Source organism: Nematolebias whitei, chromosome 6 (assembly GCF_014905685.2).
Source record: "Nematolebias whitei isolate Nwh7 chromosome 6, NemWhi1, whole genome shotgun sequence".
NCBI lineage: Eukaryota > Metazoa > Chordata > Actinopteri > Cyprinodontiformes > Rivulidae > Nematolebias > Nematolebias whitei.
Window position 1 is genome coordinate 9029402 of NC_056503.1, and position 22851 is coordinate 9052252.

At 39.1% G+C, this 22851-nt stretch overlaps 1 protein-coding gene across 1 annotated transcript in view; it reads left to right on the top strand.

The window, feature by feature from the left end:
• The window catches only part of grm5b (glutamate receptor, metabotropic 5b), an 80628-nt gene that overhangs the window by 37264 nt on the left and 20513 nt on the right, over nucleotides 1–22851 (top strand). Inside the window, exons 6-7 of the mRNA XM_037677370.1 lie at nucleotides 21378–21613; nucleotides 22484–22605. Of these exons, the coding sequence (XP_037533298.1) occupies nucleotides 21378–21613; nucleotides 22484–22605 (358 nt within the window). The remainder of the gene's footprint in view (nucleotides 1–21377; nucleotides 21614–22483; nucleotides 22606–22851) is intronic.

The following is a 22851-nucleotide window of genomic DNA, read 5'->3' on the forward strand; positions in this document are numbered from 1 at the left end:
GTTTTTTGTTTTTTTGAATGTCCAGAGGACCAGATTGAACTTTCTTGCATCCATGTACTGTACATACAAAACATCTTTAACTAGCTTAAATGTTACTTTTGAATTACCAAAGATGGATGGCTTATTTGCACATAAAATATGTTTATTTTATTTGTCATGATGAGCAGTCACAATTTAAAATATGTCTGTTTACTTTTACTTTGTTGTGATTCGTTAATGCCTGCCACCATGAAAGGTCATGCAATCGTGTTTGTGTGTGTTAGCATGTTTTTAGTTGGAAAAAAATCACATGGACCACTAGTTGTATTTTAATGAAATTCCCAGAAAGTAATCGTTAGATCTACAAAGTACAACCGATTAACTTTTGGAGTCAAGCTGATTCAAGATAGCTGTCACAGTTGATCTGCATTACCAATCTGCAAACACAAAAGTGGCTATAACTCAGTCCATTTAGCAGATTTTGAGCTACCATTAGGCTTGGTAACAGCTGAGCGTCATCCCCAGTGCATGATCCAAATGCGAACAGATTGTGAGAGACGTTGGTGGACAATATCCATTCATTCAATGAAGGAAGGTTACCTGATTCATACAAATAGCTGCACACCTTTTGTTTGTTGTAACGGGCAGTTACACATATATGTTTGGATAAGGGCTGTTTGTCAGTGCATGATGGTATTGGAGACCTGAGCTGAACACAAAGGTTTGTACAAACAGTTTAATTTTCTCTCCTTGTTGACGTTTGGTTCACAGATGAAATGACATCGTTTTGTATGAAAAATATGTGCAGCTCATGATGTACTACTTGAGCATACTTGCTGTAAGTAAAAATGTTTTAAGCTCACACTTTACTTTGGGCAAACTTTAAAAATTAGGTCTGCACAGTTTTCATTTTCAAAACACATTTGTTAACTTTACTTCGAGGCTGGTGATCCAATATTGAACCTTTGAACACAATACATACTAAAAACAGAGTATGAATGTTTTTTCCACCGTTAAATCATATAAAATATTGCCGTTTCATGGACTATTAATTGTACATTGCAAAATATCCTATTAATAGTATGGCAGAAAATTCTAAACTTAACTTTTTTACCCTATGAGTAACAGTGTGCACTGCAAGACTACAGTTTTGATCTTGGATTCCATTTGTTTCTGTGGATTTTGACAGTCCATTTGTTTTAAGTGCATCTTTACAATCAATTGCTGAAAAGCTTTCCCTCATATTAGGCCTGCTTTACATCACTTGTACAGTCTGTAGTTATTGAGTCAGGGTCTTTTTGGTGAAGCTTTAAACTCTGGGCTTTCCTGACTCAAGATATGATTTTTAACATTACAGTTGTCACAGTGGTCATTCTGATCTTTGTTTATCCTAAATATGTTTGGATTTGGGACATTGCCATGGGTTATGATATTCACCACACTGCTGTCTTGATGTAATCTACTGGCACCTGCATGCTTTACAGCTGTCAGATCCATTATTACATTAATTTAGAAGGGAAGTATGCTTGATTTGATTTTGTGCTCACAGTGAGAATCCAGTAGTAAACAATTAGCCATTTGACACATATATGATAAAAGCAAAGAGTTAATTGTTATATTAATTATATTCAGAGTTTATGGGTTTTTTTGGGGGGTGGGGTGGGGGGGGTGGGGGGTCGGTGGATGTAAATAATGACCAAAAATAAAACTTGTCAAGATATTGTTGCCTAGAAACAAAAATATGTTGAGGATGATAACATTTCATCAGGAAATGCCTCAAAACACCCTGCATGCAACGTCTTGTCAGGGGGAAGAGTGGTTTGACCCAACAATCCTGGTTCTAATACTAAGTACAGTTCTTTCAAATAAAAACCCAGCAGTCTTGGATATATTAGTATGTGGGTGTTAGTTGGCAGAATTGCATGAGAAAACGATAGAGAAATGTATACGGACCTCCACGGTCCACGGACAGATTCAGGAAGTCCTTTGTCCCTCAAGCCATCAGACTGTTCAGATCCTCCCCGTACGGTAAAAATAGAGCCTTTTAAATCTGCAGCACGTATGTGAATGTATGTATACATGTACATATGCACGTGTATATATGCTTAGATGTATATGCACATAGTGTATAAGTTTATCATGAATGTAGTACTCCCTACCACCTTGCGCATGTGCATATGTCATTTTTTAAATTTGTGTATTCTGCTTCTTTTTGATTATTCATATGTATTTTTTCTGTACAATTATAAAATGCTACTAGATGCCTCAAATTTCTCCCCTAGACACAATAAAGTATATATCTTATCTATAAGTTGGAAGACATTGGGGAAATTAAAAAAGGAGAGAGGATTCAGATGTGCAAAGAAAAGACAAACAGGAATAGGGAAAGCTGAACTGGGAGCAGCTGAGAGTGTCAGAAACAAAGAGGCAGAAGTTAATGAAGTGTGGCATTGACAGAAGAGTAAAAATGAACCTGCTGCCAAGGTAAGTAGACATGGGATTTTTTGCTCCTTGTGTCTGTGTTTTTGAACGATAGGCGTGTAAAGTGGTCCGATCACTCACTGAATTACACAGTTGAATACACACATACACACTGGCTGTGCAGCTCCACTCCCGTGTCACACACACAGTTTAGCTCCAGTATGTTTGTGTGTGAGATAGTTCCGACATTTGGTTAAATGAGTTTTGCTGTTGTCACAGTGAACTATGACCTGCGTACAGCTCATGATGGATGAGCTGTCACGGCTCAGAAGTGGTTGATACTTCCTGATTATATTATGGTTTCCAGGCAGCCCTCATTCTAGTCTTCTCATTTCAAAACCACTTAATGAATTGACCTATTATTGAGGTTTTATGCCCTTTTATGTCACTGATTTAACTTATCTAAGTCTAAGTCGACTTTGCTGTCAGTACTGCGATATGTACAATTCTTGTACATATAACAGAAGACTGATCCTTTTTATCCTTTGTATGTTGTGTACTAAAAGTCACACAGATGATGTCTTCTGTTTTTCTCATAGTAGAGAAGAAAAACTACCCATTAGCTTATGTAGTTACCTAGAGAGGGCCGCAGATGTTCTGCTGTTTGCTAAAATAACAACCCTATTATGTTGTTAATTTATCAACACAAATCTCAGAAAGCCTCAGCGTTAGGTAAGTTTTTAATTTTTTTTTTACTTAAAGTACAATATGAAAGTTTTCTGGTGTATTTATGTTTGTGCATTAGATGTTTGACTTAATGTGGCTAATTAATGCTTGGTGTACGTACACAAATTAATTATTTTTACAACACAGTGTTTGAATACACTACAAGATTCATCAGTTATTTGTTCATTTTTATTCACTTATTGTTATATCGACTCAGTTGGTGACTGATTGTTAACTCTAAATTGTTTCTAGGTGTGAGTGAGAGAGCGAATTTTTTTAATTTTTATTTGTCTCTGTCCCTGTGATGGTCTGGAGACCTGTCCAGGGTGTCCCCCACCTCTTGCACAGTGACAGCCAGACATGGGCACCAGTGACCCTCACGACCCAAAGGTTGTAAAGACTGACGTGATCGGTCTATCTGAGCCCACACTGGCAACTTTTGCTGCTGTCCATCTAATTAATGGTCAGGTTTACTTTTCTCATTGGTGGTGTGAGTTTTTGTATATGTGTGTGTGTGTGTGTGTGTGTGTGTGTGTGTGTGTGTGTGTGTGGAGTGGGGGTTTCGATGTGTACAGTCTTTATGCTTGTAAGCAGCAGATGCTAATCTAAAATCTCTGCCAGGTTACCATGGCAGCTAGAGAGTGAGTGGGTTGGGGTCGGTGGCATGTTATCCATTAATTACTAAAGGGACCTATTGGCAGCACAACTTATCAAAGATTTTTCAGATTTCATGACCTCATTCATTCTAACCAAGTCCCTTTTTCTATGGCAATTAGTTAACAAACCAAATATATATTTTAATGTCACAAGGATAAAAATGAAATGAATGCCTCCATGTTCCACTCTGTCATTAAACCAGGGCAAGCATTCATTTTCCACAGGCTCTGCAGCTATAGTCTGTTTAGAGACAAATCTGAGGTTAAGTTTACTTTAATATGTGATTTCATATTTCTCACATCTAGGTGACAAGAAATTTACATTTTTCTAGGACTCTTAAAATCGTTTTAAACTATTTAAAATGTTTTAAAACCTTAAGCCAACAAATGGAAGCCACTTTTGTAGCATATTTTAAATATCAATCAAGAAATGATTTTACAGATTATATAAATATTTTTGTTTTTAGTTTTCGTATTATTTTGTACTCTTTGCAGCTTGGCAAATACATGTGGCGGTGAAATTCGGTGGAAGGACAAACATTCATGCTATAATATCCTATTGATTACATTTGAACAACAAGTGCACCTTACTTAGGATACACAAATGAAGATTAAAATATAACTGTCTATTTTTTACTACTGTGATATCAAAAAAATTGGTTAAAAAGCCTCACAGTCAACAAATGTTCGACTGGACTGAACTTAAATATTTGGTAACAGCATTTATCACAACTGCTTTGTAATTACCAAATGTCTTGATGCTGTCATATCAAAATGATCATAAGTAACAACAGAAAATACTGGAAAGCGCAGCAAAGAGGCTTTCTAGAATTGCGCCGCTCGGGGTGGCTGCATGTAGAGTAGCTCTGTTACATTCATTCTGAGTTATTGCTTTTGAAAACTTTAATTCCTCTTTTTTTCTGGATGTAAATCACTTTTTTTTTTAGGACGATTGCTTCCTCTGGTATCGGGTGCTGTGCAGCTGGAAGGACTTTTACTGAAATCTTTTTACTTTTGGGCATTTGTTATGATGCGTAACCATGGCAGCATTGTGTTTTTAAACAACCAGGAGCAGCTGATTAACATCTCAAAGGCTCAAATACCTCAACTATAGCCCCAAATCCCAAATGAATGGAAAAGGAGGCGCCGTGGATGAATTCCCATCAACCTGGAGGCAGTGCTCGAGTACCTGACCGCCGAGATCCTGGAGCTGGTGGGAATCTCGGCTCATGACAAGGGGAGGACCGGGATCATCCCCCGGCACTTTCAGCTGTCTGTCTGTGGTGACAAGGAGCTCGACAGACATCTGGGAGGAGTGGCCATCACTCAGTGGGGAATACTACCCGGCGATGGGCAGTCCTGCTGACCAGGAGGACCGAGAGGCCTGCTGGATCTGACAGCAAGTTGGATCCAGGTGGACAGATTGGTATCTGTGGCCAGATTCTTTGGGTTTACTGCAAGAGATCCTTCCTGCACACAGCCATCAGCATCTATAACAACTCTTGAGTGAAATCAGGACGATGAGCTACGACATCACTTAATTTCCCTTTGGGATTAATAAAGTAGCTTTGAATAAAATTGAACCGAATTAAATTGAATTGAAAACATAAGATTTGTTTTTAGAAGATTATACTTTTTTTAATGTCCTCATTGCAATGTCAAAAAAACCTGGTTGGAAAAAAAACTAATTAAGAACAAATTTTACACATTTTTTCCTCATATTCATGGTTAACGTGTCCTTCGATTAAAAGTAAAATTGTGAACTGCTAACAACTTCATGGGATTGTTTAAATACAGAAACTGCCAAAAAGATGAGGTCAACATTGACAACGTCCATGGAGTCTTTTGGGATTGAGAAGGCCAACAATTGAGTTATTTTTTAAGCTCCATGTGGAAAACCTAGTAAGAAAACTGAAAGTTAAACTGGGTTTCTTTTTCAGAAATGGATCTTATCTAACTCTGAATGCTAGAAAACGCCTTGTAACTGTGACTTTCCTTCCCTCCATTGACTACGGTGACATTATTTACATGAACGCCTCTATAAGCACCCTGCAGATGTTGGATGCTGTCTATCACGGTGCGTTAAGATTCACAACTGGTTGTAACTACCGTACCCACCATTGCACCCTGTATTCACTGGTTAACTGGACATCAATAACTTCACATAGACTCTGACACTGGTACATTTTCATCTTTAAATCACTTCTTGGTCTGCTGCCTTCATACATCTCCTCCTACATGTCACTTTGTGAGTGCAGCTACAACGTGCACTCTCAGGACATTATTACCTGCAGTGTTCCCTCAGTGAGGACTGAACTAGACAAAAGGGCCTTCTCCTACTCCGCTCCTGTTTCCTGGAATATCTTGTAAAAAAAATCTGAAGACTTTGACCTCTCTAAGTGGCTTTAAACATCTGCTAAATTCATGGGAAAAACCATTGCAGACGTTCCTGTTTTTAGTTTTCTACATCACATTACAACCTAGCTGTTTTTTGCTACTTTTCCTTTTAATTACTATTTTATTTTCACTTGTTTAAATAAATAAATAAAAATAAATGTGTATGCATCCTTTATGATTGTCCACTGTTGTCATCACTCTTTGTTTTACATTTCCATGTAATGTAGATGTTTTAATTCAAAGTATATAACTCACAAGGAAGAATATTAAATCTTTGATGTACTGTATAAGAAAACCCACACACTGGTAAACCTTTGCAGGAATTCAAGAAGTCAGAAACTTCTGCCTTGTGATGGATTTTTTAACCAAGAAAGCTCTAACTAAAATTTAATAACTATTCACAAATGAGTTCTAGTTTCTATTTATACCCTGAATGAACTGAATGGGAAGGCAGTTGCCCAGGGCTTCCATTTGTAGAACTGATTTAAGTCGTGTTTAACTTCAGTGCAGTGGCATACAATGCTGAAACGCTGTGCCATTATTCAAGCCGCATGTCTGATATTGGTGTTGTGCATCTAATGTTAATTGAATAGTTAAGAGGAAATGAGTCTGCATGCGTGTGTGACATGGAGGATAGTGTGTTTGGGGGTGTCTGTATGTGCATACACTTAAAATCTAGTGTGCTTCTAATGAGACACAAAGTACAGACAGCAGGTTGAGCGTGGGCTGGAAACCATGACAACGGCCCTGGGTTTCTAGACATGTGGGGAGAGAGAAAAAGAGAAAGAACCAGATTGTCATTTATAACAGTTATAGTGATCCAGAATAGAGAATGTTACTGATTTATCTAAAGTATAATAAATGTAGGTAAACGCTTTCATCCTTTTTGCACATGCGTTAACAAGTACACAGTCAGTTTAGACTCTCTTACAGCCCACTCATAAAAACATGTGTACCCTGAAGGTTTTCCTTTAAAACCCTCCTCTTTTTGTATCATCACCCACACATATATCTGAAGTTTTCGTCTTTAAGCTGTGTCTGTGTGTTTAGGGTGTGAGTTTGTTTATGATGAGTTCAAAATTCAACTGAAATGGGGCAGCAAGGATTTTGTTGGCTGTACCTTTTCTACATCCGTCGAAAGATGGACGTTTTATGGTAGAGTCTCCATCTGTTCATACGCACACAAACTTTCTCTTGTCCAGCCAATGACTTCTAACGCAGTCCAGATAATTTAATTACACTTCATACAAATTTGTACCACCATTAGAGAGCATGTTGTGTAATTATTCATCAGCCATGCTATAAAGTAACAAATGAAAGTCAAATGTTATACAAGGATTTTGCTTGTCTGTGCCATTGCTATAGATTGCTGTAGCATAGTTTGTCGATGAGCATATAACGTGCAATATGCAGTACTTTTGTTTCAGTTGAAGGAAAAAGGTGTAGCTATTTGTTAAAAATAAAGTCTGTCTTTCTTTTATGGAATATCATAGAAAGATCATCTTATGATGAGAAGGGACATACTTGGGTTGACATTGAGATGATTCCAAAAGATTAGGGATGCACGATATTGGATTTTTGTCCGATATATGATATGCCGATATTTTAAAATTTATTTGGCCGATAACTGATACCGATATTTTATATACTTTGTCAGAACGTAGCTCTCTTATTAAGGCTTATTTTCTACAAAAATTGTGTAACAGCTGGTGACATATATTCAGTAACAGCCACATGATATACATAGCACTTTAACTTATATTAAATGAAAAGTGTTAAATGTTATTTATTAGCATTAATCACCTGCGATGCTGTCTCACTTGTTGAGGCTTGTTCCGGGTTCCTAAGTGCGGGATCCTCTGCACTCTTGTGCATGAAGGACAGCCTTTTTAAGTTCAAAGTTTTTGTCTATCCATTGTGCCGTAAGACTAACCATGTTAATGGGGCTAACATGACGTCAAATGTCTGTGATAAAATTCACCCAACAAGTCGTGCTATCGGCTATTAACTTCTCAATGACGTCAGAAATGAGGGCTTGTAACTTGGTACGGCTAAGTCAGAAAAATATCTCCGACTGGGGACGATGTAGCGAGGCTCAAGGTAGTACAAAAATCTTCGGAATTTGACATCCTCACCAACAATAAGAAAAAAACTTGCACATCACCGACATTTTGAATTTTCCTCTCCACCGTGAGAGCAGGTAGGTATGCGTGACCTCATCACGTTGTGCTGCCACTGCAGGCATTCTTGTCATTGGGTTGTCTTACAAAAATAGCGTCTTTTATATCGGTGAGTTATTTTAATGGAATGGCCGATGTTAGATATTGAAATTTAACGCTAATATCTGCCAATACCATGCCGATAATATTGTCCATCCGTACAAAAGATAATCAGTTGCAGAGGTTGACATAAGTAGTTTCTGTTTATCCAGGACAACCTATTTTCATCTTGGACAACCATATCTCATCTCGTGGTTGTCTGGTGGACAACCAAGTGAAATGGACATGGCTGAAAGTTCTACATCCCTGCGGCAGATTTCCATCATCTGTAAAAGTGAAAGGAGAAAAAAAACATGTTTTCAACTGTCCCGATTTTGGTGGGACAGTCCCGGATTTTGTCCATCCTGTCTGGCATCTTGCATAAGAAGGGGCAGGACATCCACATTTCCCATAAGACAAGAGCTGTCTGGACTCACCTGTGTCTGTGTGAGAAGAGGGATACAGTGGGGCTGTTTCACAGGCTTCTTGCAACAGCAGGAGTCAGGTTGCTGAAAAGCCTATGTTGGCTGTAAAGTGGAAGTTCTTAGTTTTCAGAAACTGTTAGTTTTTCTAATAGCACAACTATTGCGAAGTTAAAATAATACAAAGCAAACTTTACAAAAAAAAAACCTCATCTGTAAGATGCTCAGAATAAAAGATAAACATTTTGTTGTTAGAGTTCAGGTGTGTTTTTATGTTTATTAATTGATTCAGCCATCAACCATAATTTTTAGGTTAAATATTTGCTTGTTAGATTAAATATTGATTAGGGGATTGTGTCTGTGTGTGCATGTGTGTTTCTTTGCTTGTATTCTTCTTTCTGCTTTTCCCTCTTCAGGGGTCTCCACAGTGAGTCATCCTCCTCCATCCCACTCTCCTCACTCCAACTACCTCCATGTCCTCTCTAACTACATTCATATATCTCCTCTTTGTCTTTTTCCTGGCAGCTGCATTTCTAACATCCTTCTACCAATATACCCACTGTCCCTCCTCTGGACATGTCCAAACTATCTCAGTCTGGTCTCTCTAACTTTATCTCCCAGTTGTTCAACCTGTTCTGTACCTCTGGTGATCTCATTCCTAATCTTATCCATCCATGTCACTCCTAAGGAGAACCTCTGCTTTAACTCCCTGCCTTAAATGTGCTGTACATGCCTCTCGCAAAGTTTGATGAGGAGGAAGAGGATGAGGAACCCAAAATTTTTGCGGACAATTAGATTCTGTCAAGAGGTTGTCCTCTGGACAACTTTGAACATTTCCTTATGTCTACCCCTTCAGTTGTAGATGTACCGGTACATACTATTATTTTTTGTATGTTTCATTTAAATCCAACCTGTGATTTATGATATATTTTACTAACAAACTGGCAGAGTTGACTCGAATAGTAAATGACAAAGTTTTAACAACGGCTCTTGCTCAGTCATTTAGCTTTCATATGTTGGGATACATTGTCATCTGCACACACACAAACAGACAGTGGATAAAAAAACAAAACATTATCACCCTTTTGTTTTGGCAGCAGCCTGTAATTAATTATATGTCTTATATATGTCTATATATCTCTTTGTACTTTAATATTTAATTTAGGTGGCTCATCTGTTGAAATTTCAAAATGATGTGGTAACAAGAAATTAAATCGTTTGTTATCAAAAGAGCTTTTTAATTACATACTTTTCCCTGGAAAACAGATGTTTTTGATTTTCAGACATTTTTAATTTTCTGACTTACACCTACACATAAGAGCTCATTTGGAAAATCAAAATACCACAAATTATCTTCCAATTAATTAGGTTTGTGTTTGTACCAAAAAACATATACATTTGGCACAAGTTGATTTATAAAACTAGTAATTTTTTAACACAAAAAGCAATGCTTTAAAAATATGTACCGCATACTTTTTTTTTTTTTTGTTTAGAAGTTGTTCATTTAAAATATAAAAAAAAAATTGAGAGCACATTGATTCACATTACTCATGCCTTTTCTTGATTGCCTTCTTTTGTTTCTTCATATTGCTCTGACTCCAGAGGGTGAGCAGGAGCAGAGCTTCTTGATTTACATATCCACCAGGAGCAATTTGAGATAAGTTGACCTGTCCAAGGCAGAGCGGGGAGGCCAAATTCAGATAAGCAACCATTGCTTTGGGCAGGCCGACTCTGCTGATCTCATATCTGCCTTCAGTTCTGCTGGTACACTCAGTGGCAAATCCAAACAGCCAGATTTGTGGACATTCCGCCTGTCCGTACTTGTTAGCCTTCTCCAAGGTCGGTTCCTTCATGTCGGCGAGTTCTAGGAGCCGCAAGCGGGCTACGATTCTCAGAAATCGCGTCCAGTTTACGGTTCAGTTCATAAAGCATATGTGTCTGAGCACTTGGAAGTATGGTTCAGTCCTTTACATAAGGCAGGAAGCCTCATTATTGCCAAAACTGCTGCCGACATCTTCCTAATTTGTTGATATCCCAGGTATCCACCAATTCCAAATACCAGAAACTTTATCATAAATCCAATCATGTACGCATCTTTTACTTCCTCAACGGATAATACAGACATGCACATCATCTTCCATTCACCCCAGGAATCATGACAAATTCAGCTGCATGTGTCCCTTCAGGACATGAGGGTTCTCCTGCACGCTGTCTCCTCGTCGAGAAAATGTTATCATTTGCCTTGAGAGCCCAGCTGACCAGATCCATAATTTACGATTCAGAAGATGTGTAAAGAGAGGCTCCGATACAAAGACCAAAGAGCAAAATCAGGAGGAAGACAGATATTGCAAAGTGTCCAAACTGAAGAAGTCCACCCATCCATCCATTTTCTTTACCCGCTTATTCCATTTTGGGTCACTGGGGTCGCTGGTGCCCATGTCCAGCAATCACTGTGCGAGGGGCGGGGTACACCCTGGACGGGTCGCAAGTCCATCACAGGGCCACACAGAGACAAATGAGACAAACAACCATTCACTCTCTCACTCACACCTAAGGACAATTTAGAGTTACCAATCAGCCTAACATGCATGTTTTTGGACTGTGGGAGGAAACCGGAGTACCCGGAGAAAACCCACGCATGCACGGAGAGAACATGCAAACTCCACCCAGAAAGGCCCCTGGACCGGGGTTTGAACCAGGGACCTGTTCGCTGAGAGGCAGCAGCTCTACCAGTTGCGCCACCTTGCTGCCACTGAAGAAGTCATTTGGATTAAAGATTAAATGTTTCCACAACGAAGAATCCACCCTGACGACCTGACTCAATCTTGTTAGATATTACAGAGTGTTTAGTTTTTGTCAGGAACTTGTTTTGGTCCATCAGCACTACAGTTGCATCATACATGATGCAACTGTAGTGTTAGATGTACTGTAGATGACCCATTGTAATTAAAAGCAATGAAAATACATAATTTTAACACTATCTTTGCTGTTATCAGACATTGATGTGGTCAATAGGGTTATTAAAAGCTTACTTTTTCAAGCCATTAAGAAAATACACAGTTTATCATAAAAGTAGATCTGTATATCAAATATATAAACTAACTCACCTGCAGTGTCAGTCAGTGCTGTAGCTTGATATTCCCTAAATCTCAGCAATTTTTTCTTCCAATAAAAAAATTGTATTTTACTTGCTTAGTGTATTTTATATTTTTTACATGAAATATTGATTTCAGCAAACATATTGCACATTATTTCATTTAATGAGATCAGTTTTAGCTCTATACTAACAGAGCAGCGTTTGGTAAAGATGGTTTTGCCAGGTAAAATAAAGAATTTCTTTTTTAACTATTAACTATATCATTTTAATCCAGTTGTTTTCTTACAACTAAGACACTGATAGATTTTATATCACTTATTTGATAAGTTAAATCATGTAGATAAGTAACACTTTCACCATATTTTATGCTATACTATTTTCAACCACAATAAATTACTTTACTGATGTGCCATTGACATACTCTAATGAATTGCTGTGTCTTAATTACATGTTGAAGAAATCTGATTTCAGTGATGTACTACACCTCCCACCATTTACACGCGTCTTCCAGAAAGAGAAATGCCATGTGTCCTCTGTGGTTTTCATTGTCACTTTTCACTGACAGGCATAAATGAAGCTTGTGAAACAATAAACCTTTCTTTTGCTTCAGGGTTAAATTATAGACACAAATCTTTTTTGGACCATCATTTTATCCCAAATGTCAAAACAGTCCACTGGTATAGCTGCACATATAACAGTGTAAAATAAAAGAAATACAAAAATTGTGTCCAGTAATACCTATGAGCTCAGATTGTGTTTTAGTCCTGCTGGCTTCAGTCAATAAGTCAAGTTAGTCCAAGGTGCTTCAGCTCAGAGTCAGTGTCTATTGAGGGGTGTGACTAGAACTATCATAACAAATTTTGCTGGGTGATTAATTGTCTAAGAAATTATTGCAATAAACAATAATATTGATAGAAATTTGACAATAATTAGTAATTGTCAAATTTAAGAAGGCATGTTGGTTCATTTTTGTTGTAGTGCCTTTTTGACCACTTGATGGCAGTATACGACTGTTTGAACCAAAGGATGGATAGTGAGGGAGCGAACAGCGTGTCTCTTTAAGAAAAATGGAAGGGAGGCCCCTTGACATGACATGGGCTGTCTCTCGTTCCAGTTTTTTGGTTATCAAAATGGCGGACGCTCAGTGTGGTTTGAGCTCTTTAGTGTAGCGTTTGTCACACAAAGCTTTTAATAAAAAATCAGTAAACAAGTTCTCAGCTTCTTTTTGCAGAGAAAAACAACTTTTTAGATCAAGGCACAGGTTTCAACCATGAATTTTGGAGCTTTGTCAAGACGGAGGTTTTTTTCCCCGAGGTCGGCCTGTTAGCTCGTAGCTTAGCTTCTCAGCTTAGCTGCTTTTAATGATCCAAAAACGTGATTTTGGACGGTTAGATATATACACAGATTTTAAAGAGAAAGGGAGGGATCGGTGAAGGGCACCAAGTTAAGCCTTGTCATCCATCGTCTTCAGTAGAAAGAGAGAGACACGAAAAAACGATAAAGCCAATAAATGAAAATGAGGTTGATAATTTTCATTTATCATGCGATTAATTGATTTATTGTTTATTGTGACAGGCCTAGGAGTTGCACGGCAATTTCCTACTGCACAGTTGCTGAAACTTGTTGCAGTAGTGGGAGAACAGCCTGTTCTCCATGGGCCAAGAAGACTGGTCTAGCTTGCTTCAAGGGTTCTCAGTGGTGGCTCGCCATCTCTCTCGTCAGACAGAAATCCACATTAACATTTTTTTCTGTCCATTTTATCCATTATGAAATGTCTATTTAAATCAATTTTACTGATTTATCTTTGCCAAGTTTCACTTTTAAACCAGTTTCAATAATAATGCACCCTTAAATGAATTCAGTGCCAGTGTTGCATACTGCACACTGTTCAAGGCTTAAGATGTGAACAAAAAGTTGCATTCCAAAATCCACAAAACATATTTTGCAAGTACAATATTAACCCATTTGCCAAATAAGATTTTGGAGTAATACCACATGTTCCACTCGATAGTTCATCATATGTACCAAGTGCAAAAGTCAAAACAGGTGCTAGCTCAAAGGTCTAGCTTTTCAGTAACACAAATTACTGTTTTGAGATGTCACAAAACATGACTAAAATAAGTATTTCCACACAACCACGTCACATTTGTAACATTAAATTCACCTCAAACCCATTTCTCACACACCCTCATACACTCCTATGGGGGGCGCCCACCCCCCACGGACAAAGTAGTTGGTCTTAGCTGCTAAGCTAGTGGGAGCTAAAGGGCCCTGCATACTCCATCTGAAGCGGTGAAATCGTCTCTTTTTTACGTAGTTGCGGGATGAAAATTGCATAATTTTGTTCTCAGAGGAGCTCAACACAAGGCCCAGGCTGAAAATTTTCTTGCAGAAATGTGTAAATGCCAATGAAATGAAATGTGTATGTGCCAAGTATTGTGTGATTGGTCAGAAGTTTGTGAGCATGTTTCTTAATGTGGAAATACGCTTGGACATTCAGCTGCACAACTTTTCAAACACACTACATTAGACAAATGGCCAAAAACTCAAAGATGGAGATCATGCAGACATTGTGCATGGAGGAGTTTGTCTGCTGAAAAGTGTGGCGCTTTCTTCATGATAGATTTGTGGTCAAACAGTGGACACAAGGACAGAGTGGAGACTCTGGTGGGAAGAAACCCATGCTTGGACATATACTGCAGTGGGAGGGGTTTTCCAGGAGCTCTAGGTCTGTGTCTCATGTACTATGAACGGTGTATTCAACAACTAATATCCTGCAACCATGTGACCGTGCATTGACTGTTCAGCTTGGAACGGAGTTTGCCGGGTCCTTTACTGAGGGAAATCCATTCACCAAAACGCTGCCATTGGTCAACTTTGGAAAAGTGATCTACCCCATCTCTCCAGTGCCTTCTCAGGTTGCCAGCATACAAAAATGTTCAGTTGAGTTGTTCTCAAGTATATTTTATAACCTTTCCTATCAGGTGTAGATTGACTCATGCTCCTCTTGGCTCTCGTGTGCCTGCGTTGGTAGTGTGTGTGGATCTCAGCCCCACTACAGGTGAGACTTTGCCAGCTTGACAGGTCGGCTCGATTTACTCAGTGCAGTGTGAATACAAACCACACCAGCTGAAAATGTAAACAAATGTTCTGAATTTTGGTCCCCAACCGAACCGTCTACCGGATTATCAGGTGTGAAAACACCCTAAGAAAACACTGTTTACACACACTCACAGGCACGTTGAATCTCCAATCAGGTTGAGGCTGCAGGGTTTGCTTTAGGAGAAAATTACTGTTCCACTCTGGAGATTTAGAAAAAGAAAGACAAGAAAGAAGAAAACAGGCAAAAATATAGAGAGAAATAAACAAAACAACATTAGAAGACACTAATTTTCACTGTAAGAAATTAGGATCGTCTTACTTATTTCATAAGGGGAGTGGTGGCGCAAAGGTTAAAGAAGGTGAGCCTGTGAGTGGAAGGTCGCCAGTTCAACTCCCTGGACTGGCAACGTTAAAATGTGGTGGGAAAGGTGGAATACCCATATTTTGCCCCACTCTGGGCCCTTGAGCATGGCTCTTAACCCCCACCATCTGCTCCCCCATGTGCCCTAGCTGGCAGCTCTGCTCCACACAAAGGGCTGTGGCAGCTCAGTGGTCCGTGGTTGTGTCAGGAAGGGCATTCAGTGTGAAAACAATTGCCAAGTCTTCGTGTGAGTTAGTTCGCTGTAGCGACCCCTGAAGAAGGGAGCAGCCAAAGAAGAAGAAACCTTGCTTCATGCATGTTGGCAATTGACGGAAAAAAGATTTGTCACTCAAATCTACTTCCCCATCTTCAACTTCATCACACACACAGAAACATTAACAAGGCCATCTGTTCTTCCTAGAGGAGCAATAAACCTAAGTGTCTTCCAAAAGATGCACACCATCGTAAAATGTTCCATGCTATGTGGGCGTGCATTGTGAAGCAGTTGTATTAATTTAGCTGGTGTCTGATGAGCTGTAGCATTTCGGCTGCAGCTAAAATACTCAATTAGATCTAAATCGTCTCAGCAGCCTGCTGGTATGTGTGGGTGTGTCTGTGCAGAGCTGTTATACCCCATTTCGAAATGATACGTTCAATTTTGGACATTGCCCATATTGATGTAAAAGTTCCCTCCCACATGTCTTCTGACTCCACTGATCATTTTGTTTCTGCTTCCCTTCACACTTTGTCTCCTTGATTTCCAATGTTTCCATCTCATTCACTTTTCCTGGGTAGGTCGATTTCTAGTAGAGATGTGTCTTATAGTAGAAAATATTTGACAGTATTTCATCAACAAAACATAATTTTACAGTCCTAATCTATATGTCATGATACCAGGTCTTTATCAAAGACCTTAAATTCCAGTGTGTTCTAAAGAAAGCCTCAGGACTATTTTTTTAAATATTTTAACTCAGTTCATTTTTCATGTTCATCAGTGAAACTTTAACATTAAACCTTTTTAGACTGCCTAAACACATTGTTTTTAATGTAAGTCACATTTTTTGAAATTTTGAGATAAATGTATTAAATATGTTTTGAGTAAAGAAAAAAGAAAAATACTAGAAGAATTGTAGATGCAAAATTAACACCTGTTTTTGTTTTTTTCATGAATCAAACACTACTAGTGATCAGTTAACACACAAATGGGTTGAGAAAAGTCAAAGGAAATACTAGAATTATAACCAACCAACAGAATCTTAGACTATATCTGACCTCCACCAACCAGCTGGAATAGTTGGACCAAATATTGCCACAAAGAAACATGTCTGACCCAGAATAAAAGAAGGAAGAGATGTTGAGGGATGCCTTTATTCAGACAATGTTGTTGCTCTCAGGAGAATTGATTGAAGCTGATCACAACTTTAAGAGCAGACTGTGTTCTGTGCTGACAGAGCATATAAGAAACATAATGCATCACTAAAGCTTGGAGCTCAGGTTCAGCTAGAAATAAAGTTTTTCAAATGTCCTTTTTTGTTCTTTTAAAATGCTAATTTGTGCCGTTTACAACCTTAAAGATGCAAATTCATGTAATTATTTACAGAAATTGTAGGAAGTCACATCAACTTTAATAGAGCAACACTTTCTCTTGTCAAGGGCGGGACGTCTTCTCCTCCTCTCCCTCTCCGCTTTGCTTTTGTTCTGTACTGTCTGTGAAACTGCTTTAGAGCCTCTCTCTCTCTCTACAAATATTCAGAATCATAATTATGGACTTGTTTTGATCAGTTGGTCCCTCAGCACAATTGATAACATTTCTCTGAAGAGAAGACAGGCTTTAGGCGAGCTGATTTGCCCTGTTGGCACACACGCAGCTGGATATCTCATCGACTTGAAGACTTGATGATGTGTCTATCTCTGCTGCCATTGATGGATTTTAAGGACACATATATAATTGGATTTATGATAACTGGTTTCTGCTTTTTGGATTTGGCTGGTTCCTGGTTTATCTACAATCAAGGAAGTCGTCTGCAGCAAATTTGGACACGATCAGGCTGCTTGCCTTATGACAGCTTGGTTCGTGCCTCGAGCACCCAGACTTGAATGCTTTTGGCAAGATGGATCAGATCTTGAGGATTATTCTTAGGCACAGTCCACTGGTGTGGCCATTTAATTTGGATGTTTCGGAACCAAGTGGACTGACACAGACTCAAGGTAGAAGTCATTAAAGTTCTGCCCGTCCCCAAAACAATTGTGTTTATCTGAATTCGTCTCCCTGACTGGCCTTGACAGTAGTGGTGGGCGATATGGCTCAAATATAATATTGTGATATTTCAGAGCATTCTGACGATAACAATAAATTTTGCGATATCTAAAAAACAAACAGAAATCATAGTTATTTGACAAAATTAACTTAACATGTTACTTTGCAGTATTACATAAAATTTTAAAAAACAAGGGGTAATTTTACTGAAATTAATTTATTTAGTAAAGTATTCAGTCTCCAGGTATAAAAATAAAAAAAGATCCTTCTGTTATTTAGATTGAAAAAGTCTGCATAAAATATAGATCAATAAATCTACCACAATAACTAAAGTGCAGGTGAAGTTTCCCAAAATAACTAAATAAAATAAAATGAAAGCTTAAGATCTGTTGAGCATAAATGTAACGAAGAACAAAATATATGTTTCCTTTAAATGAGCTATATCTAACAGAACTTGTAACAAGGTGATCAGCTGACCCTGAAGCTTGTGGTGTTTCTTCTTCCTCTGTTCCTGCAGGAATGATTCATTTCTCTGAATGATTCATTTCTCTGGTGCTCGTCTTTCATCACCTGACTCTGTTCTTGGTCCATGGACTGTAGAACTCAAAAGACAGTTTAGCTGTTCGTGTTTGTACCGTCAGTTTAGAGCAGGGGAGACGTAGCCCGCACCGGCAGCTCAGAGCGGGGTGCGGAGAGAGAGAAAAAGACGAGTGGCAGCTTAGAGTGTGGGGAGCGAGAAACAGTTGAGTTGTCTGTACTTGCAGTTAGAGCTGGATGGAGAGAGAGCTGAACCGCGTGTTGTTTGTTTTTAGCATTTTAGCTAGCTAGTATTGCACGCAGCTAATTAGCATCACACCAGTACCGACAGGTGGAGGGGAGTGCGCAATTCAGTGTGGTCGTTTGGCGCGCTCGGTTCTGTTAACGGGGTGGGGCGCCCTGACATATTACATCATGAAATTAGCATATCATGATATCATTTTTTTGCCCGGTCAAGATTTTTTTTTACTGGTATCATCGTGAATGATATGATATGGCCCAGCCCTACTTGACAGGCCATCTTATCTCAACTCGCCTGGAAGTTTTGTAAACCTGAAGCTCTGCCCCTCCCTCCCCTCCTTCCGAGGAATTTCCATGGACTTTTCAGAGGTACCCAGCTGAATAAACATTCTGTCATCATTTCAGGACTCTTTGGATTCGTCCTTGGCCGTCCTCAGCACCCCCCACGTGTGTACGGATCTCTCCAGAGGAAACTATTTGAACTGAGTGATTTTATCTGAACTCTGCAGTGCCTCTATGTGTTGTCTGACTGCTCACCATCCTTGCATCCCTCCCTCCCCGTGCGTAATGTCGGCATCATTATGTGCTAGTGTGCAAGATTTTTTTTCATTATCACGCTGTTGACCTTCAACCAAAGATTAACAGCGTGTGAGGATTTTTTTTTGTCTCCAAACCCTGTCTCATTTTTGCACCACTTTTTTTTGTCTGTCCAAACAGGTCTCACTTGTAAATGAGTCTTCAAGGCTCAGTGTGACTTATCTGTTTAAATAAAGGCTGAAAAAACAATCAATTTTTTTATGCTATAGTCAGGGATTTCGAAAATTTTGCATTTTACGTAAATCAGTAACATAAATGTTGTGGTCCATATGTCTAGTGGCTGCTTAAAGACCTCAACCTCTGAAGTCTGGACGGTTGCACCAGTTTAAAAATATTTTAATAGAAACTTTCATCACAGACTGAAAATGGAGTTGGGGGCCCTGGCCATATTAAACAAAAGAGTGAGATGTCTTCAACCAGTCAAACAGTTAACCTTCTGTGATTATCGTACCCACCACTGCACCCTGTATTCACTGGTTAACTGGACATCATTAACTTCACGCAGACACTCCCACTGGTACATTTTCATCTTTAAATCACTTCTTGGTCTGCTGCCTTCACACATCTCCTCCTACATGTCTCTGCGTGAGTGCAGCTACAGCGTGCGCTCTCAGGACATTATTACCTGCAGTGTTCCCTCAGTGCGAACTAAACTAGGTAAAAGAGTCTTCTCCTACTCTGCTCCTGTTTCCTGAAATATCTTACAAAAAGATCTAAAGCTCTCGACCTTGACCTCTCTAAGTGGCTTTAAGAATCTGTTGGACTCCTGGCAGGGACCAATGCTGACATGTTCCTGTTTTTAGTTTTCTACATTCTCCTTATAATCTAGCTGTTTTTTGTTACTTTTCTTTTTACTTTTCTTTTTTTTTAGCCATCCTATTTGTTAAAAAAAAATAATTGTATGACTTTTTATAACTGTTTATTGTTGTCGCTGTTGTCCATTGTTGTCATCATTCTTTGTTAAATCAGGTCTCTCTTGTAAATGAGTCCTCGAGGCTCAATGGGATTTACCTGAATGAATAACCTTCTGATCCAAACTGCTCTCCTAAATCTGTAAACCTCAAATTCAACTTAAGAAACAATGAAAACAGGATTGCCAGTAACTCCCAAACACAACAACACAACTAACAATTAAAGACAACTAACAAATGTGACACGACTCAAGGCTGGTGTCCATATGTCAAAAGAGAGAGGAAGCAGGGGCGAGTGTGAACGTGTAGCACAGAAACCAGAATGAGCAACCAGCAAACATCAAGCCAACTCTATCAGCCTCTCCTCTTGTCTCCACTCATCTAGCAGAGCTTGTTTCTTTTAAAGGCTTGTCAGACAATCAGGTCTGAAAAAAGAAGGCATGTTACTTAAGGCCTGTAATTAGTTTTTTTTTTATATATATTTCCATTTGCTTGTTATGATGAGATAAAGCAAAGTCAGGAAGAAGGCCACCTGCATCATGAAGGACCCCGCTCACCCAGCACACACACTTTTTGCCCCGCTCCCCTCAGGCAGGAGGTTAACGAACATTAAGTGTAGAACCATTAGAATGAGGAACAGCTTCTACCCTGAGGCTGTTAGACTCATGAATCTCTAACCAGAATAATCACTGTGAAAAATCACATCATGTTGCTGCTGATCTGTTTCAATGTTGCTGCTGATCTGTTTCATGTTGCTGTGTTCATTCGTACTCATCTGTTCACACAGACTCATGTTGGTGCTGCTGTTCAGCGTATTGTACTACTAGTGCCAAGTGTATTTTTAGTTAACGTTTTTCTTAGTTCATATCTTAGATCTTATTACCGTTTTTTTTTTTTTTTTACATTTTATACTTTTGTTGGATGTAACTGGGGCCCTGTGTACACAATTTAGTTCCACCTCATGTACCACATATGATAAGAATGTCAATAAAGAACCTTGAATCCTTGAATAAAATTATAAAATTAACCTGTTGCATTTTTACAGCTCAGATCACACTGAGCGCTGGTGCTTGAGACATCACTGTATGTATCAGACTAAACAGCCACAAAATGGTTACATTTGTTTACTGCAACATGTTCTCCACTTGAAAACAAGCAACAAAGATGGCAGGTTCTGATTGTGAATTTGACTCCCTTTATGCATTGTTAATTACTTTAGGTGCAGATGTGTTGCGCTGCCCCAGGATCTTCTGGTTATAAGCCAACAATGAGCTGTGGTTTCACAGTCCATTACTGCACTGTATAAATGGAAATAACTAACAATGAAATATCCACTAGTGTGAAATTGATTATATTAATTTGGATGCAGTTTTTTTTTTTTTAATTTTCCGATTTTATTGATGTGTTCTGCTGCAGTGATGGCTGGGCGGACAGGTATGATGTGACGGACGGCTACGTCAGGGAAGCAGCTGGGGGTATTACCATCAAGCTCCAGTCAGCTGATGTGAAATGGTTTGATGAATACTACCTTAAGCTTCGCCCTGAGAACAACCATAGGAACCCTTGGTTTCCAGAGTTCTGGCAGCATCGCTTTCACTGCCGACTGAAAGGTCACCCGCAAGAAAGCAACAAGTACAACAACACTTGTGGCAGTAAGTATTAGCTACATTAGGTGGTTTATGATGCAGCATTTTTGTAGACTTGTGGGTCTTGCAGGGGCCAAGATGGGGTAGAGGTAGGGCAGCTGACTTGGGACCAGAAAGTCGCGGTTCGACTCCCAACCATTCCCAAATGCCGTGATGTCTCTGAGCATGACCCAATCGCTCCATGGGTTCTTACATGGCTGCCCACTGCTCCACCTGGGTGCATCTCACGTGTGATGGGTTAAATGCAGAGAACTAATGTCATCATTGTATGGGAATATACAGTGATGACAATCTCAAACTTCCCTTCCTTTCCCTTATATTGGTATAACTGAAAACAGGAACTCTACTGTACATCACTGAGATGTATGTAGAAAAACTGAGTCATCATTGGTTCAACATTATAGGCAACAATACCAGTATGCATTTTCATTGAATGGCTTTCATAATAACAACTAATAATACTAATATTTTACAAAAAGACACCTATGAACAGACCATATGGGTGCACACAGCTTTCCGGTTCCACTCGAGATTGAACCCTTGCTTGATTTTCATATTTTCATTGAGTCCTCTTTCCTTTTTCTCTCTGTTTCATTCACTCCATTCATAGGCTAAACAGTGTGCGAGTGTGGCATCAAAGAGAGTCATTTCTTATTTATTCTATTGAAACAGACATGAAATACAAAGGAACAGGACACAGACAGAGACAGAAAAAATGAGATGCAGAAGTAGGGACTAACTGATGAGGAAGAGGAGAAGAAAGTAGCCTTTGATGTTAGGAATCAAGAACATTGTCTTTTTTTCCTGATATATTAATTATTTTCTATCCAGCCTATTTTTCACTTCTCTCCAACTCTACCCTTTTCACCTCTGCAGAACGGGAGTCCCTTCGGCAGCACTATGCACAGGACACCAAGATGGGATTTGTCATTAATGCCATCTACTCAATGGCATATGGTCTACATAACATGCAACGTTCCCTCTGCCCAGGATACCAGGCATGTCCAGAGATCACACAGAGCAAAACGAAAGAGATAACTGAAGGGAAAATACAATATTTCAAAATCAGCTGAGTGACAACAGTGTTGGTGGTTAGTGCAGCATGGTCCAGCATGCAGTTTTTCTCACATGAATGCCAATTTGGCCCTGTCACCACCTATATGTTCTTGGATCAGATTTGTATAGCAGACACATATTCAGTCTCTGTGTAAGTCTCCATTGTGCTACATGGGCTAATTAACCTG